At 38.2% G+C, this 19,957-nt stretch overlaps 1 protein-coding gene across 1 annotated transcript in view; it reads right to left on the minus strand.

Moving 5' to 3' along the window:
- KPNA3 (karyopherin subunit alpha 3) overlaps positions 1-19,957 on the minus strand; it is a 96,901-nt gene that overhangs the window by 37,708 nt on the left and 39,236 nt on the right. The window contains exon 2 of the mRNA XM_003809814.6: positions 9,880-9,924. Coding sequence (XP_003809862.1) covers positions 9,880-9,924 — 45 coding nt within the window. The remainder of the gene's footprint in view (positions 1-9,879; positions 9,925-19,957) is intronic.

The raw sequence follows: 19,957 nt of genomic DNA on the forward strand, positions 1-19,957 counted from the left end.
AGTATTTCATCATATAGATATACTGTAGACATATTACAGTATGTCTATTTACCCATTAAAGGCCATCTGTGTTGTTTCTAAGTTTTGGCTATTAAAAAATAAAGTTGCTATATAGACATGCATGTACAGATTTCATATGAATACAAATCTTCCTTTCTCTGAGATCAATGTCCAGGATTGTAAGCACTGGGTTATACAGAGGTTGCATGTTTAGACAAAAAACTGACAAACTGTTTTCCGGAGTGACTGTACCATTTTACATTTCCACCACTAACATGAGTGATCAGTTTCTCCACATCTTCGCCAGCATTTGGTGTTGTCACTATTGTTTATTTTAGCTGTTCTGATAGATGTGTAGTTGTGGCTTTAATCTCTATTTCCCTAATAGCTAACGATGCTGAACATCTTTTCATGTGCTTATTTAATATCTGTATGTCCTCCTTTCAATGAAATGACTCTTCACATCTTTTTAAATTAGACTGTTTTGGTTTTTCTTACTATTTGTGTGTGTGTGTGTGTGTGTGTGTGTGTGTGTGTGTGTAAGAGCCAGGGGTCTCACTATGTTGCCCAGGCTAGAGTGCAGTGACTGTCCATAGGCAACATCATAGCATACTGCAGCATCCAACTCCCGGGCTCAAGAGTTGTTTTTGCCTCAGCCTCCTGAGTAGCTGGGAATACAGGTATTATGCCACTGCACCTGGCTCTTACTGCTGAGTTTTGAGAGTTCATTATATGTGCTGGATACTAGTCTTTTACTGAATACGTGGTTTAACATATTTTCTTCCAATATCTAACTTGTCTTTTCTATCTTTTCATATGGGCTCTCACACAGCAAAATTTTTTAATTTAATCAGGTCCAATTTATCAATTGTTTCTTTTATGGATTAGGCTTTTGTGGTCAAATATAGCTCTTTGTCTCCAGATCCAGAAAATTCTCTATGTTTTTTCCTAAAACTTTTATAGCTTTGTGCTTTACATTTAATTCTATAATCCATTTTGTATTTTTGCATAAGGTGTGAAGTTTAGGCTCAACATTTTTGAAAAAGCTGTCCTTCCCTCCATTGAATTGGTTTTGTAACTGCTAAAAATCAGCTGGAGGTATTTGTGCAGGTGTATTTCTGGGTTATATTTTCTGTTCCATGGTCTATGTCTTTCCTTCTACCAATAACACACAGTATTGATTACTATAGCTATATACTATAAGCTTTCATATTGCGTGAAGTAATTTCCCCTTTTTTCTTGTCAAGATTGTTTTAGCTATTCTAGAGACTGTGTCTTTCCATACACATTTTTAAATGTCTATCTATGTCCACAAAATATCTTGGTTGAATTTCAATAGCAAATGCATTAAACCAACAGATCAATTTAGGGAGAATCAATGTCATTATTACGTTGAGGCTTCCAATCCATGAACACAGTATACATCTCTCCATTTACTTAAGTCTTGTTTCATGTCTTTCACCAGTATTTTGTAATATTCACTGTATAAATCCTGTACATGTTTGTTAATATATATTGAAGTATTTTATTTTCTTTGAATTGTCTAAAAATTGTATTGTTTTTAATTTTGGTTTCTGCATGTTCAGCATATATAAATGCGACTGATTTCTTTATTCTGTGACCTTGCTAAACTAACCTGTTAGTTCCAGGAGCTTTCTGATAGATTCCTTGGGATGTTCTACATAGATAATCACATTATCTGCAAATACGGACAGTTTTAGTTCTTCCTTTACAAACTACATACCTTTCATTTCTTTTTCTTGCCTTATATGGCACTGGCTAGAACTTCCAGCATTATACTGAATAAGAGCAGTTATGATGGACATCCTCACCTTGCTTCTGAATCTCAGGGGAAAGCATTTAGTCTTTCACCATTAAGCGTGACGTTAGCTGTGAGGTTTTTGTGGTGCTCTTTATCAAGATGAGGCAATTCCTTTCTATTCCTTTTATCAGAAATGAGTAACTGATATGATCATATTTTTCTTTTTTGGCTTATTAATATGGGGGAATTTAGAGTATTTTTTAAAAGATCTTTCAAACAATTAACTAAACAAGTACTGGATCTTATCAAGCAAGTGGGGCACTTGGATGGATTTTTTCTTTATGTAGGATCTTAAACTTGCCTCACCTCCAAATCTAATGAAAATAAGGGCCTATGGCCTGACTGACCAATCATCAAGAAAAGATTAGGTCAAATTTAATATAATGTGCCAAAAGTTGAAAATATAAGTAACAGGTTTTGGGCTCATTCTCAACCCACGAAGCATTATTCAACCAACACACATGTATTTTGAGAGGCATTATAGCATAATGGTAAGAGCTCTGCCATTTATTAGCTTGTGACTATGCAAGTTACTTAATTCCTATATAACTCTGTCTACAATGTGATAAAAAAAAGAGGTACAGATGTGTGTTTAAGTGTTGATGCATAAAAGCCTCTCTAAATTGGGAAGAAAGAGAGCAAGGAGGTAAAAGAAAAAACAATTCACACGAAAGGAGTCAGAGGCCAGGTAAACAGTACCTATTAATAAACAGATGTCATCTGTCATCCTCAATTTTGACGGATCAGTATCTGTTATTTGAAGTGTGATCCTTACACTAGTTAATAATTCTCAAACTGTTTGTTACAGTTCTGCTACAAGATAAGGAGCTTTTACCTTCAGGGTGATAAGCCTCTAAAGTAACAAAAAAAGGTGGGGAGGTGAGCTTGTGCCAGAATGTAAATCAACTGTGAAACTAAGCACACTGTTTAGTTCAGCTCTTTATTTAGACAGAAAGACCTGCTTTAAACGTATTATTTTTAAAAAGTTGACAAAAATTCTATATATGTATTGAGTAAAACATGATGATCTGAAATATGTATAAGCTGTGGAATAACAGCTATGAGTTAATAAACACAGCTGAGTGCGGTGGCTCATGCCTGTAATCCCAGAACTTTGGGAGGCTGAGGCGGGCAGATTGCTTGAGCTCAGAAGTTCAAGACCAGCCTGGGCAACATGGCGAAACCCCGTATCTACCAAAAATACAAAAAATTAGCTGAGCAAACTGGTGAGCACCTGTGGTCCCAGCTACCCAGGAGGGTAGGAGAATTGCTTGAGCCTGGGAGGCAGAAGTTGCAGCGAGCCAAGATTGTGCCACTGCACTCCAACTTGGGTGACAGAATGAGACCCCATCTCAGAAAAAAAAAAAAAAAAAATTAACACATGCATTACCTTACATTTCATTTTTGTGTGTGTGGTGAAAACACTTAAAATCTACTGTCAGTGATTTTTCAAGAATATAACACATTGTTATTAACTATAGTTCATAACCATGTGATATGGTTTGGCTGTATTCCCACCCAAATCTCATCTTGAATTGTAACTCCCACAATTCCCGTGTGCCGTGGGAGGTGATTAAATTATGGGGGTGGGTCTTTCCTGCGCTGTTCTCATGATAGTGAATGAGTGTCACAAGATCTGATGGCTTTAAAAACAAGTTTGCCTGCACAAGCTCTCTTGTCTGCTGTCATATGGGATGTGCCTTTCACCTTCTGCCATGATTGTGAGACCTCCCCAGCCACATGGAAGTGTGAGTCCAATAAACCTCTTTCTTTTGTAAATTGCCCAGTTTCAGGTATGTCTTTATCAGCAACGTGAAAACTGACCAATATACCATGTTCTACAGTAAAGGTCTTGAACTTATCCCTCCTATCTAACTGAAAGTTTTTATACTTTGAATCAATATCTCCCCAAATCCCTGTACCCCCCACCCCTGGCCCCAGCCCCTGGTAACCACCATCCTACATGAGTCTAGCTTTTTTAGACTCCATGCATAAGTGAGAGCATGTGATACTTGCCTTGTTTGCCTGGCTTATTTCTGGTAATGTAATGTCCTCCAAGTTCATCCATGTTGTTGCAAAAGAGAGGGTGTCTTTCTTTTAAGGCTAAAAGTATTCCACTATGTATACATACCACATTTTCTTTTTCTGTTTGTCTACTGGTGGACATTTGGGCTGATTCCTTATCTCGGGTATTGTGATGCAATAAACATGGGAGTGCAGGTATCTCTTCAACATACTGGCTTCATTTTTCCTTTGGATATATACACAGTAGTGGGATTGCTTGATCACATGGTAGTTCTATTTTTAGGAACTTCCCCATACTGCTTTCTATAATGTCTATACTAATTTACATTCTGACCAAGAGTGTACAAGAGTTTCCTTTTCTCCACATCCTCACCAACATGCGTTATCTTTCATCTTTTTGATAATGGTTATTCTAACAGGTGTAAGATGATATCTCACAGTAGTTTTAATTTTATTTCTCTGATTAGTAATGTTGAACAATTTTTAGTATACCTATTAGCCAGTTCTATGTTTTGAGAATGTTTATTCTGCTCTTTTGCCCCCTTTTTTTTTTTTGAGATGGAGTCTTGTTCTGTCACCCAGGCTGGAGTGCAGTGGCGTGATCTCGGCTCACCGCAAACTCCACCTCCCAGGTTCACGCCAATCTCCTGCCTCAGCCTCCCGAGTAGCTGGGACTACAGGCAAATGCCACCACGCCCAGCTAATTTTTTGTATTTTTGGTAGAGATGGGGTTTCACCCGTGTTACCCAGGATGGTCTCGATTTCCTGACCTTGTGATCCGCCCGCCTCGGCCTCCCAAAGTGCTGGGACTATAGGCGTGAGCCACCGTGCCCAATCCTTGTCCATTTTTTAATTGTTAGTTTTCTTGCTATTGAGTTCATTATATAATATTAACCCCTTATCAGATGTATGGTTTGCAAATATTTTCTATAGGTTCTCTCTTTATTAATAGTCTCTTTTGCTGTGCAGAACCTTTTAAATTTGATATAATTGCATCTGTCTATTTTTGTTTTGTTGTCTGTGTTTTTGGGGTCATATCCAGGAAAACATTGCCCAGACCAGTATCATGGAGATTTTCCCCTGTGTTTTCTTCCAGTAGTTTTACAGTTTCACATCTTATGTTTGCATTTTAATCTATTTTGAGTTGATTTTTGTATATGGTGTGAAATAAGGGCCTGGTCTCATTCGTCTGCATGTAGATAGCCAGTTTTTCCAAGACCATTTATTGAAAAGACTGTCCTTTCCTGTTGCATGTTCTTGGCACCTTTGTCAAAAATCAACCAACTACAAATTTGTGGATTTATTTCTGGTGAAATAAATTCTGGCGTGTCAGAGCGTATCTTTTCAAATATTCACCTTAGTTGCCTTAGACATCCCTTTCTTTTTTTCTGGATAACATTATTTCCTTTCCAGTTACTATGGTTCGATTTCTGAAAATACTTGTAGTAGGACCAAAAATGAAATTAACTAAAGAAATCTCAAGTAATTTCTTATTTCAAATTTAAGCATTCCCCAAGTAAGCCGTAGAAAGCAAACTTTTCTGTTCCACTGTTCTGTGTGTGTGTTTTTATGTCTCTATCATGCTGTTTTGATTATTATGGCTTTGCAGTAGATTTTCATATCAGGTAGTGTGATGCTTCTGGGTTCATTCTTTTAAGATTGCTTTGGCTATTTGGGGTCTTCTGTGGTTTCATATAAATTTTAGTTTTTTTTTTTTCTATTTCTGTGAAAAATGACATTAGAGGTTTGATAGAGATTGCACTGAATCTGTACATCACTTTGGGTAGTACTGATATTTTAATAATACTAATTCTTCCAAATCCGTGAACATGGGATATCTTTCAATTTACTTCTGTCAGAAAGACTCTCTTGAAGGAAGCAGTGCCTTCTTTTACATTTTGGCACAAGCTCCCTAACTTGTCACAGATCAGGACTTTTGAGTAGCACGGCCTATATCTGAAGTATTTGTCTTAAAACTTCAATACATGACTTAAATATAAGTGCATATTTTTAGAGATCATAATTAAATTTAATTCATGAATATCAGCACTTAATCGACTACATAGCCACAATGTGATTAGGCAATTTGAGATGGGCTAAGAAAGAGACTTAGGAGTTATTTGGGAGGCTGGGGTGGAGGGATGTAGATGGATAGTGAATGTGGTTATTATCTGCACTTTAGAAGCTTACAATCTAAGGGAAAATGAAATATTCAAAGCAAAATCCCATGGAGTAAAGTGAGTTACAATTGACAGATGATATCCACTAGTTCAATTTCTCAGTGAAACTCTGGGGACTAGCTCTCTTTTGTTTTCAAGAATCTCAATGTCACTAAATAAAAACAATGTGATTCTCTCCTCAATGGAGCAATAGAGAGAGCAAGGCCTGGAATCAGGGACAGATACTCTGACCATAAAGAGTGGAAGAATTTTCTCTTGAAGAGCTCTCCACATCTCTGTAAAATCACATCAAAATCAATTAAGTTTTGTCTGAATAAACTTCAGGCGTTGTTTCAGGAAAAGTTTGCTTTCTACTGCTTACTTGGGGAATTCTTAAATTTGAAATAAGAAATTGCTTGAGATTTCTTTAGTTAATTTCATTTTTGGTCCTACTACAAGTATTTTCAGAAATCGAACCTTAGTAACTGGAAAGGAAATAATGTTAGCCAAAAAAAAAAAAAAAAGAAAGGGGTCAATAAGGCAACTAAGGTGAATATTTAAAAAGATATGCTGTGACATGCAAGAATTTTTAGTTCTATAAACTAGAGAAGGCAGCACAACAACAGGAGGAGGATCAAGTAACCAAATATAATATATAAATTAGTAGCTTAGATTTATAAGCACATTAGAAGGGCTAAAATGATTAAACAAGAGGAGGCTTCTGAACTAATACAAAAGTTTTAAAGTTGAATTGCAAGCGTGAAAAGTTAAGGAAAAGTAAGGGCCCGTATCTGGTGGCAGATGGTGTAATGTTAACAGATGGCAATAATTACTAATTACTTAATTCCAATTTTACTTCTATTGCATCTATTAAAGAAAGTAATCTTCATTTGGTGGATGAAAATCCAGACAAAAAAGGACGCACACTATTCTACCTATATAGAGTTCTAAATATGCAAAATAATCTGTTAGAAATCAGAATAATGGTTACCTTTGGGGATAACCAATACCTAGAAAGAGGCCCTGGGGTATTCTCTTTTTTGATCCAGGAGCTGGTGGTTACACAAATGTGTTCACATTACAAATATTCATCAAGCTGGATACTTACGACGTGTGGACTTTTTGTATGTATGGTGTATGTCAACAAAATGTGAAAAAGAAAAAAAGTTTAAAGTGTTAAGACTGGAAAAAACACCTTACTTTATTAAGCTAAGGCTTAGCTCATTTCTCTGGTCTAAATGACCCAAAGATCTGAAAGAACTTGCAAATATGATTACCAAAGTATTGTTGTGTCCATAAAGGAGTTGACAGGGAATGGGAATTAGCAAGTATTTTTATGCTTATGTTAATGTTTATTATGCTAATGTTTATTAATATACAAAATGATTGATGATTAATAGATAATAGACATAAAATAATTCTATCATTAGTTGTTAATCCATTGATGATTGAAACAAAAAAATGATCTTCCTTGTTAATTTCCTAATTTTGGAGCTACTGGACTAATTACATAGAAAATATTCTATGTTGTGAGTAGCTGGAACTACAGGCGCGCGCCACCACACCCAACTAATTTTTGTATTTTTAGTAGAGACAGGGATTCACCATGTTGGCCAGGCTGGTCTCGAACTCTTGACCTTAGGTGAATTTTTTGAAATTTAGTAAATATATACTACAACTCTTAGCAAGTATTTTCAAAATTTACTTTTAAAAAGGGGGTGGGGAAAGGGTACAGGAGAATGGATGTCAGGAACTATATACTACACCAATGAGCATGACATTGATTTGCAAAAATTCAAAATATGGTTATTTAAACACTTAGAAAAAATAAGCTAATTCCAATTTATCCTTCAGGTTTCAGCTTAAATGTTATTTCTTCAGACAAGTCACCTTTGAATGCCCAATTTTAAAAAAAACCTCACTCTGTTAACTTTCATGGCTATTTTTCCTCCATAGCATCATCCACAATTTGTAAGGATATATTTGGTTATGTGATTATTTATCTAGTGTTCACCTCCATGAGACAATTGCTCAAATGGTAATGCTTGGTTGAATAACTAAATGCATTTCTGATGAAGACCTTATGAATGTAGTTAAAATGAGCTTCTGGCAATATTGTTGTAAAACTACAGATTTGAAGAGCTACCTAGCCCGTGTATGAAACAAAGTGTGTATTTAAAATAATTCTTAAATAATAAATGCACAAGTCTATTTCTAGTGACTCTAAGAGAATGTGTACTTTCAGAATCAAGACCTCCTTCCTTCTCCCTATAACTGAAAAGTTTCAAGACGGTAATTTTTTTTTTTTTTTTTTGAGACAGAGTCTCGCTCTGTCACCTAGGCTGGAGTGTAGTGGCGTGACCCTGGCTCACTGCAGCTCCTGCCTCCAGGGTTCAAGCAATTCTCCAGCCTCAGCCTCCCGAGTAGCTGGAACTACAGGTGCATGCCACCACACCCAACTAATTTTTGTATTTTTAGTAGACAGGGTTTCACCATGTTGGCCAGGCTGGTCTCGAACTCTTGACCTGAGGTGATCTGTCCACCTTGGCCTCCCAAAGTGCTGGAATGACGGCATGAGCCACCGCACCCAACCCAAGATGGTAATTCAATATAGGAAGGAGTTTTAGGAGTGAATTACATGAGGAAAAGTCTAACCTAAGACAAACACCAAAGATCTGAAATAAGTTTTAAATTTATTTTTTAAAAGATATATGTATAGGCCGGGCACGGTGGCTCACGCCTGTAATCCCAGCACTTTGGGAGGCTGAGGCGGGCAGATCACGAGGTCAGGAGATCGAGACCATCCTGGCTAACACGGTGAAACCCCATCTCTACTAAAAATACAAAAAATTAGCCGGACGAGGTGGTGGACGCCTGTAGTCCCAGCTACTTGGGAGGCTGAGGCAGAAGAATGGCATGAACCCGGGAGGCGGAGGTTGCAGTGAGCCGAGATCACAGTACTGCACTCCAGCTTGGGCGACAGAGCGAGACTCTGCATCAAAAAAAAAAAAAAAAGATACGTGTAAAGAAAGAGAATTCACTATTATTTTCTGGATTAGCAATTTAAGTATTTGTTTCAAATAAAATGTGTTCACATGAAAACACAATTTGGGCCAGGCATGGCAGCTCACGCCCGTAATCCCAACAGAAGGACGATTGTTTGAGTCCAGGAATTCAAGGCCAGCCTGGGCAACATAGTGAGACCTAGTCTCTACAAAAAATAAACAAAAATTAGCTGGGTGTGGTGGTGTGCCTGTATTCACAGCTGGGTGTGGTGGTGTGCCTGTATTCATAGCTACTCAGCCAGCTGAGGTGGGAGGATCACTTGAGCCCGGGAGGTCAAGGCTGCAGTGAGCCAAGATCACACCACTTCACTCCAACCTGGACAGAGTGAAACGCTGTCTCAAAAAAAGAAAGAGAAAAAAGAAAACACAATCTGATGAAGGTAACTCTAAAATCCTCCAAAAATAATGGAAGAAAATACAATAAATTTTAATAGCAGTTGCTTTCAGTTGGGAAAACACAAGGTTTTTCTACTTTTCTTTATTTCTGTAAAGTATCTTTAACGAGGATGTGTAACTTTTACATAAGCAAAGGGAGAGGAAGCCCACAGAAAGAGGATGTCAAAGAAAATGTATCTAACTTCATCAGATGTTATGAGAATTTCAGTGATGGTAAAGTGCTTCACACAGGGCCTAGTACCCTCTCAGTAAATGAAAGCTATTATGAATAAGTACCATGATAAAGTATCCAGTGATGTGTGGTTTTAGGGATGACCACTAATTTGCCACAGTATTTTCATTATTCAAGATACACAGAATTTTAACATCAGAAAAATCTAATTACTTTTCTTTAAATGTAAATCAACCTTACCTTCCGCAGTTCCACTGTCACTTCATTTCTATGTCTTCGCATTGTCTAGAAAAGAAAAACAAAGATTACAAATGTATCAAAATACGGATACTGCTAGTATATAAAGATCTCAGCTGGGTGCAGTGGCTCATGCCTATAATCCTAGCACTTTGGGAGGCCGAGGCGGGCAGATCACTTGAGGTCAGGAGTTCAAAACCAGCTTGGCCAACATGGCGAAACCTAGTCTCTACTAAAAATACAAAAAAATTAGCCGGGCTTGGTGGCAGGCACCTGTAATCTCAGCTACATGGGAGACTGAGGCAGGAGAACTGCTTGAACCCGGGAGGCGGGGGGATGCAGCAAGCCGAGGTGGCGCCAGTGCACTCCAGGCCTGGGCGACAGAGCGAGACTGCATCTCAAAAAAAAGAAGAAGAAGAAAAAAAAAAAACTCAGGTATTTGAGTTAGAAGTCATTTAATATTGGCTGGGTGCAGTGGCTCACACCTGTAATCCCAGCACTTTAGAAGGCTGGAGGATCACTTGGGGCCAGGAGTTCGAGATCAGCCTGGCCAACATGGCAAAACCCCATCTCTACTAAAAATACCAAAATTAGCTGGGTGCAGTAGCACGCCCCTGTACTCCCAGCTACTCCTGGAGGCTGACGCTCAAGAATCGCTTGAACCTGGGAGACGGAGGTTGAAGTGAGCTGAGATCATGCCACTGCACTTTAGCTTGAGTGACAGAGCGAGACTCTGTCTCAAAAAATAAATAAATAAGAAATTTATAATCTCAATGACTGATACATCTTATACTTTAAATGATGAGCTACAATTAGTTAAAAAGCCAAATTCTGTATTTACTGGATATCTGTTGGTTAATTTTGTGGAAGGTGGGACTTGGCTGCCTAGGACCCATTTCCCTGCCCTAACTGTACCCAGTCATCTTTGGGGAATTACATCCTTCCCATCCTGTAGTCTTAATGAGACCTAAAGTGGCTCACTCTCTCCTAGCTTAAGTAGGTCACAAGACTCAACTACACTATCAGAATTATCTCCTCTATAACTCTGAATCTTAAGGAGAAAGGGAAAAAAAGGCACATTAAATTCCAAAGGAAGAATTTTGGACAAGGTAGTAAATAATGCCTATATCCTTGACTTGCTCAATTCCCAGTTCTTCCATTTCTCTACTCATCTTATGAACTACCTTACATTCTTCCAATGAATTACGGTTTTGCTTAAGTCAGCCAGGGATGGTTTCTGATGTCTGCAATCAATGAATTATATCTCTAATGATTCATATTTTTAAAAAGTAAATTCATTGCCATGGCCTTAAAAACATGAAAATAAAAATAAGTTTGAGATAGATGTTTTGTATCAAAAGGTAAGGTATCCTTCTGAGTTTAAGAGGATCTATCAGGCATGCCTTATGGGGAAACACTGAAACAATATATATCTCCCCTCTAACATACTGATATAATGGATTCTTTTATTACACATATAAGCATGGTTACATCTTTATATTATTGGAATAAAGGCTATATGGTCATGGTATATTATTATTTTAATATACTGCCAGGTTCAGTGTGCTATATTTTATTTAATAATTCTTGTGATATCTCTTTCTTAAACCACAGTGATCTTCTTAAGAAAAAAAAATCTCATAAAATCCAAATTATAAAGTTTGCTAACTATACTGAAATAATCTAGATATAAACTTAAACTTAAATACAGATACATATTAAATATAAACAAAACTGCCAAACAAAATTCAAATTAGTCATATTCATTTCATGTGATGGAATTATATACAGATAAAAACTATTATCCCTCCCTGATAAGGTTCGACACTAGAAAGAACCTTGAATTTAATTCTATATTTAGTATGTTTCTATATTGTGACTTTAGTACTATTAATACAGAGAATGTCTTACGCATAAGTTCATAAAAATGACAAATGTTGAACAATCTTCAAATACCAACATTAATGAAGTGTTATTTGACAACTCTATAAGCTATCTTTATTCACTGGAAGATTAGAACTCTACCACTGTTAAAAATTTTACCTAAATGAATATTTACTTCAATTTTTCCTATAACTGAAAAGAAAAATATTTTCATTGCAATATTTGCAATACTTAACTATTTATGAATTATTAAAAGATGATGCATAACAAAAAGATCCAGGCAGCATATCTGCTCCAAAATATGATTTTCTGCTCTATCATCTTAATTCACACTAAGATATTTCGGTATAGACAGAATTAGTGAGTTAAATTCTGAAGAACCACACTAAATTAGGAAACCACACTTAAGAGGTGATTAATTTAATGTTTTAAACACCCCTAAACAGGAGTTAGCTCCCAGGTAGTAAGTGCTTCGAATATGAACATCTCAATTTATAGACACTGGTTTGATACTCTGCATAAGGAAAGTTGGAAATAGATTTTTACTGCTAAAGTAGAACAGTTATTCAAGATATACGAATTGACTAGAAATACAGGCACCTCAATTCTTACTCGTTTGGGGTCTAAGAATCCGGCAGGCCCTACAGCACAACTTCAGAGAAGTTTCTGTGTCTAGAAACCCCCTTGATCCTGTGTTCCATCCCTTCTTAGAGAACTGTATCACCTAATCCTAGTCAGAACATTGTGGTATCTGCTTAGGGTTGAAGTTTTCTTACAAGGTGGTAATCTCCAGTCTAAAAGTACTATACCCATGAAACGAACCATATGACTTTTGTGACTGCTTACTAATACATATTTATATATGCAGCATAATTCTAAGATTTGTGTATATAACTCACTAGTAGCAAAACTTCAAAGGCGAAAGTATCTGTTACCCTCACCTATCTCTAATAATTAAAGACCACTTATTCACCCGAAAGAATCATATAAATGTAAATGGCCAAACTCACTTAGGTCAGTTAAGAAGAGGAGGTACTGACTACCATACCTAAGTACCTCTGAGTTAGTCATGACTTACTATGCTCTTTGTTTAAATTACAGAAAAAGATGGACTCCCTTATATTCTCCCTTATATTCTTCCCAAGTGATCTCATCTACCCTCATGTCTGCAATTACTGCTTCATGACCACTCCCAAGTATCTATTTTTAGTCCACTCTGTCTCTTAAGCTCCTAATCTATAAGTCATTCAAACATTCAACAAAAATTTACTCAATACATTTAAAATACATTGGGCAATACATTTGCCAACCGGGAAGCAAGTACAGAATTCACAGTCTAGCACAGGGATCGGCAAACTATAACCTGTGTATCAAATCTGGCAGGCTATCTGTTTCTGTAGGTCCCAACAGGAATGGTTTTTACATTTTTTAAGTGGTTACATTATAAATGATATTAAGTACCTACATCATGCTCTTATTTTTGCCTCTTTGCCCTCAAATGCTAAAATATTTACTATTTGTCCTTTTAAGGAAAAGTTAGCAGACTAGGTGCAGTGGCTCACGCCTGTAATCCCAACACTTTCGGAGGTCGAGGCGGGAGGATCACTTGAGCACAGCCATGCTCAGCTGATTTTTCATTTTTTGTAGAGGTAGTATATCATTGTGCTCATGTGTGCACCTACAGTTCCAGCTACTTGGGGGAGCTGAGATGGAGGATTGCTTAAGCACAGGAAGTCAAGGGTGCAAGGAGCCATGATGGTGCCACTGCATTTCAGCCTAGGTAACAGAGTGAAACCCTGCCTTGGAAAAAAAAAAAGGTTTGCCAGCACCTGGTCTAGTGGAAATGAGAGTAATAATGAGTGATAAAAATGTGTTAAGCTGGCTGGGCACAGTGGCTCATGCCTGTAATCCCAGAACTTTGGGAGGCCAAGGCAGGCAGATCACCTGAGGTCAGGAGTTCAAGACCAGCCTGGCCAACATGGTGAAACCCCATCTCTACTAAAAATATCAAAATTAGCCGGGCACGGTGGCGCACGCCTGTAATCCCAGCTACTCAGTAGGCTGAGGCACAAGAATTGCTTGAACCTGGGAGGCGGAGGTTGCAGTGAGCCACGAGTGGGCCACTGCATTCCAGCCTGGGCAACAGAGTGAGATTCTGTCTCAAAAAAAAAAAGTGTTAAGCTTGAGATAGGAAAGTAAATGTTAAGATCTGTATCAAGAGGAGGTATAATCAGAGGGACAGAAAAAAGCTCCCAAAAGAATTAAAATATGTGCATATGTGTGTTAAGGGCTGGAAGAGAGATGGTTTAAAGGCTTCAAACTCAGTATGCTTAAAACTAATATACTGGTTCCCTTCCTAACACCCTCACCAAAAAGATCCCCCACATCTCCTCTCCTGTCAATACTCCTAATGTTAGGAAACTGTACAACCATCCAAATAGTTTCAAGAGACCAATCCTGGAAGACTATCCCTGTCTACTCACTTTCAATCCTCTGAAATCAAACAAGTCAACCAGAACAGGATTCAAACCTCCCAGCTCCACGGCCACTATCTAAGAGTAAGCCACCATCATCTAATCTGGACTACTAAAATAGCCTAACTAGTCTCCTTCCATGCACTGAATCAATTTTCCACAATGCAGCCGGGGGGGTTCTTTTTAAAATGCAAAATCTGTGTCATCTTTCTCTTGAATAAAATGTGTCAATGATTTTTTTCATCTCTTGGCATCCCCTGCCCCACACAAAAAATGTCATCAGAATAGCCAAACTTAAACTCCACAGACAAAATCTACAAGAGGGCCAGGCACAGTGGCTCATGCTTGTAATCCCAGAACTTTGGGAGGCCGAGGCGGGAGGATTGCTTGAGCCCAGAAATTTGAGACCAGCCTGTGCAACACAGTGAGACCTATCTCTACAAAAAAATTAAAAATTAGCCAGGTGTGGTGGCGTGCACCTGTGGTCCCAGCTCTTCAGGAGGCTGAGGCAGGAAGATGGCTTAAGCCCAGGAGGTCAAGGCTGCAGTGAGCCATGATCATACCACTACACTCCAGCCTGGGTGATAGAGACCCTGTCCCCAAAACAAGCAAACAAACAACACCTACAAGGTTGGGAGACAAAGTATTCTAACGAATTCTCAAATACAAGCAGGGTCTGGTTAAATCACCAGCTACAGGATTCATATGCATATATGCAGAAGAAAATGGAAGGGCAGAAGTTATGGGGCGATTGAAGACCCTGAGAACAAGAGAACTCCCAAATCATGAATGACTAGAGACTTTGGAAAGGCAACTTGAGAACAGTTGCAAATGGAAGGGATCTTTTGCACACATCAACATTGTTAAGTATGATGGAGCTAGACACAAAATCAAAGAACTAAAATCCTCTTCCTGGACAATGTCCTACAATGAACAGAGCCAGACCTCAGAAAATAGGATGCCAATGCCACCCCCTTAAAAAAAAAATCATCTTGTAACAAACAACAGAAGAAAAAGATCTTGAGTGGTGAAACTAGAAAGGCTACCCTGACCCACTTCTTGCTCTTAAAAGTTCAGGAAAATCTATCAAAAAATGGACAGGAAAGGATTGGCGTTGAAGCCCATGCTGTAAGAAATGAGAGAATAGGAAACAGAGTGTTGCTATTGAAAGCCTACTGAAAAGACATATACACAAAAGTGATAAAAACTATCCTAGAAAATGATAGAAAATGTGAAATAACATTATCAATCAGAATTAGAAAAACTCAGAAATGAGGTCCTAGCAATCAAAAAAAAATTAGAAATAAAGCAAAAAATTATTTCAGAAAGGAACCTAGCCAAGAGCAATCTTAAGAGCCAGTAAACAACAGATAATGCTTAAGAGAAACAGACTATGTAAAGAAAAAAACTGTAATCAGAAATGAAGGTGAAAATTATCAGAAGGGCTGGGCACGGTGGCTTACGCCTGTAATCCCAGCACTTTGGGAGGCCGAGGTGGGCGGATCATGAGGTCAGGAGATCGAGACCATCCTGGCTAACACAGTGAAACCCCATCTACTAAAAACACAAAAATTAGCCAGGCGTGGTGGCGGGCGCCTGTAGTCCCAGCTACTCGGGAGGCTGAGGCAGGAGAATGGCATGAACCCGGGAGGTGGAGCTTGCGGTGAGCCGAGATTGCGCCATTGCACTCCAGCCTGGGTGACAGAGCGAGACTCTGTCTAAAAAAAAAAAAAAAAAAAAAAAGAAAATTATCAGAAGGAAGTGACAATAAAGGCACTTAGATTTTAAATTCATATAATAAAGACTCTTCAAATAAGAAAACCGAAGCAATGAAATAGAGCAAATACTTAAAACTATAAATAAAAAAAAACTTCCTGAAATTAGAAGACTTGAACTGAAATACTGAAAGTACACCCAAGTACCTGGGGAATCCATCCAGAAAAACCAACACTGAGAAATATACAAGTGAAACTAACGGACTTCCAAAAAGAAAAGAAGAGAAAATTGCATCTGGACATTAGGCAAAAAATATTGAAAATGTGAATCAAGGACTTTATATCCAGTCAGAACCACTAAATTTAAAGTATACAAGTGGCAAAACAACTGTTATAAACACAACTCAAGGACTACTGTTTATACATGAGCACTTTCTGAAGAATCTAATAGAGAATGGTCACCACACAACCAAAATAACTGGAGAGACACTGATAAAAGGTGACCGTGAGCAATGAATTTATTTACCTGTAGAACTAAGATTAAATAGTCCTTATAAGGTAGGCCCAAACCCTGGGCCGTGAACTGGTGCCAGTCCATATAGCCTGTTAGGAGCCAGGCTGCACAGCAGCAGGAGGTGAGCATTATGGCCTCAGCTCCATTTCCTGTCAGATCACGGTTGGCATTAGATTCTCATAGAAACACAAACCTTGTTGTGAACTGAGCACGTGAGGGATCTAGGTTGTGTGCTCCTTTTGAGAATCTAACTAATGCCTGATGATCTGTGGTGCAACAGTTTCAACCCGAAACCATCCTCCCCGACCCGCCATTCATGGAAAAACTGTCTTCCACAAAACTGGCCCCTGGTGCCATAAAGGTTGGGGACCACTGTTATAAGGGAAAAAATATAGTATTTAACTGCTACATGCCCTGACAATGTAGACACAAAATTGAAGAGGAAGACAAAACATGCATATGAAATACTGAGTAAGTGGGCCAGGTGCAGTGGCTCTTGCCTGTAATCCCAGCAATTTGGGAAACTGAGGCGGGTGGAGCATTTGAGGCCAGGAGTTCAAGACCAGCCTGGCCAACAGGGTGAAGCCTCATCTCTACTAAAAATACAAAAAATAGCCGGGTGTGGTGGCGTGCACCTGTAATCCCAGCTATTCCCGGAGGCTGAGGCAGAGAATTGCTTGAACCTGGGAGGTGGAGGCTGCAGTGAACTGAGATCACGTCACTGCACTCCAGCCTGGGTGACAGAACAAGACTCCATCTCAAGAAGAATAAAAACAAAAAAACAACTAAGTGTATTGATTGCCTTATTAACTATTAACTGGTGAGAAAAGGAAATTGCATCACATCAGATGCTGAAGTAGAGCAGAAAAGAGGTTAAAGCAGTGCTGAGAGAGAAATTTAAAGCACCTAATGCAAACATTAAGAGAGAAAGTCTCAAATCAATAATCAAAACTCCCAGCTTCGACACCCTACAACATAAAAAGCAAAACAAACCCAAAACAAGCAGAAGGAATAAACAGAAATCAATGAAATTGAAAACAAAAAAGTAGAGAAAATTAATGAAAAGCTAGTTCTTTCAAAAAAAAAAAAAAAATCAGCAGACTGGCCAAAAAAAAAAAAGAGAAAATGCAGAGTTATAATATTAGAAATGAAAAAGGTACTATCACTACAGACTTTGCAGACATCAAAAGAACAAGGGAAAACTACAAACAACTCTACACACACAAATTTGACAATTTAGATGAAATGGACCAATGACTCAAAAAGCAAGAACTATCACACCTCACTCAATATGAAATACCTAATTTGAATAACGCTGTTAACTATTAAGATGATTATATTTGTAATTTTAAAACTTCCCTTCAGGGTTTGGATGGTTTAACTAGAGAATTCTTCCAAATGCCTAAAGAAGAACTAACACCAATTTTATATAATCTCTACAAAAAACAGATGGGTACACTTCTCAATTCACTTTATGAAGCTAATTACAAAATTACCTGAATAACAAAACCAGAAAAGACAGCATTAAAAAAAAAAGAAGAAAAAGAAACTGCAGGCCAATATTCTCAATGACTGCAGATACAAAAATCCTTATCAAAATGTTACCAACTAGAAGTCACTATACTAGCAGGCTTCATTCTAGTGATACAAGGCTGGTTCTGTATTTGAAAATCAATCAATATAAACCATACTAACAGACTAATGAAGACAAATCAATGATTATATTATTCAATGCAGAAAAAAATGACAAAATTCAACATCCATTTATAGTAAAAACACTCAGAAAAATAAAAGCCTAGAGTTAACATTCTAGTGGTGAAAAGTCTGAATACTATGTTTCCCTAGATTGAGAACAAGAAAATGGTGTCCACTCTCACCACTATTATTCAACATAGTATAAGAAGTTCCAGCCAGTAAAATAAGGCAAGAAAATAAAGTAAAAGGCATATAGATGCAAAAGAAAGAAAATAATCCCAGCCAGGTGCTGTGGCTCACTCCTGTAATCCCAGCACTTTGGGAGGCTGAGGAGGGCGGATCACGAGGTCAAGAGATCAAGACCATCTGGTCAACATAGTGAAACCCCATCTCAACTAAAAACACAATTAGCTGGGCGTGGTGGTGCACGCCTGTAGTCCCAGCTACTCGGGAGGCTGAGGCAGAGGAATCGCTTGAACCCAGGAGGCGGAAGTTGCAGTGAGCCGAGATCGTGCCACTGCACTCCAGCCTGGCGACAGAGGGAGACTCCATCTCAAAATAAAAAATAAAATAAAGAAAACAATCAATTATTTGCAGAAAAGATGATTTAAAAATTCCAAGGAATATACCAAAAACTTTCCAGATCTATTAAGTGAGTTCAACAAGGTCACAGAATACAACATAAAAATCAATTGTATTTCTATATACTAGCAATGAACACATAGACACTGAAATTAAAAATACAAACAACAGCCGGCTGTGGTGGCTCACATCTGTAATCCCAGCACTTCGGGAGGCCGAGGCAGGTGGATTGCTTGAGCCCAGGAATTTGAGATTAGCCTGGGCAAAATGGCAAAACCTCATCTCTACAAAAAAAAGCAAAAAAAAATTTAGCTGGGCATCGTGGTATATGCCTGTAGTCTCAGCTACTGGGGAGGGTGAGGTAGCAGGATCTCTTGAGCTCGGGAGACGGAGGCTGCAGTAAGTGGAGACTGTGCCACTGCACTCCAGCCACAGCGACAGAGATAGACCCTGCCTCAAAACAAACAAACAATGCTGGATGATGGCTCAAGTAATCCCAGTGCTTTGGGAGGCCAAGGAGGGAGGACTGCTTGAGCCCAGGAGGTCAAGACCATACATAGCAAGACTCAGCTTCTACAGAAAATTTAAAAATTAGCCAGGTATGGAGGCAAGTGTTTATTGTCCTAGTTACTTGGGAGGCTGAGGCAGGAGGACCGCTTGTGTCCAGGAGTTCAAGGCTGCAGTGAACTATGATTACACCACTGCACTCCAGCCTCAGTGACAGAGCAAGATCCTGTTTCTAGTTTAAAAAAGAGAAAAAATGGAGGGGCATATTGTGTTCATAGATTGGTAGACTCAACTTGGTAAAGATGTTGATTCTCCTCATACTGATATACAGGTTTAATGCAATTCCTATCAAAATCCCAGCAATATATTTTGCAGATACAGAAAGAATTATTCTAAAATTTATACGGAAAGGCAAAGTAAGTAGAATAGTTAAAACAATTCTAAAAATGAAAAACAAAGTGGAAGGAATCAATCTAGCCAATTTCAAGATATATTACATAGCTACAGTAATAAACATTGTGTGATATCAGTGGAAGAATATACACATTGAAAAGAACAGAGAACTCAAAATAAGCCTACACAAATATATCCAACTGATTTTTTACAAAGGTGCAAAAGCAATTAAATGGAGGACATCAATAGACTTTTCAGCAAACAGTGCTGGACCAGATAGATATTGACAGACAAAAATATTAACCCTGACTTAAGCC

The sequence above is a fragment of the Pan paniscus genome, chromosome 14 (assembly GCF_029289425.2).
Source record: "Pan paniscus chromosome 14, NHGRI_mPanPan1-v2.0_pri, whole genome shotgun sequence".
Classification (NCBI taxonomy): Eukaryota; Metazoa; Chordata; class Mammalia; order Primates; family Hominidae; genus Pan; species Pan paniscus.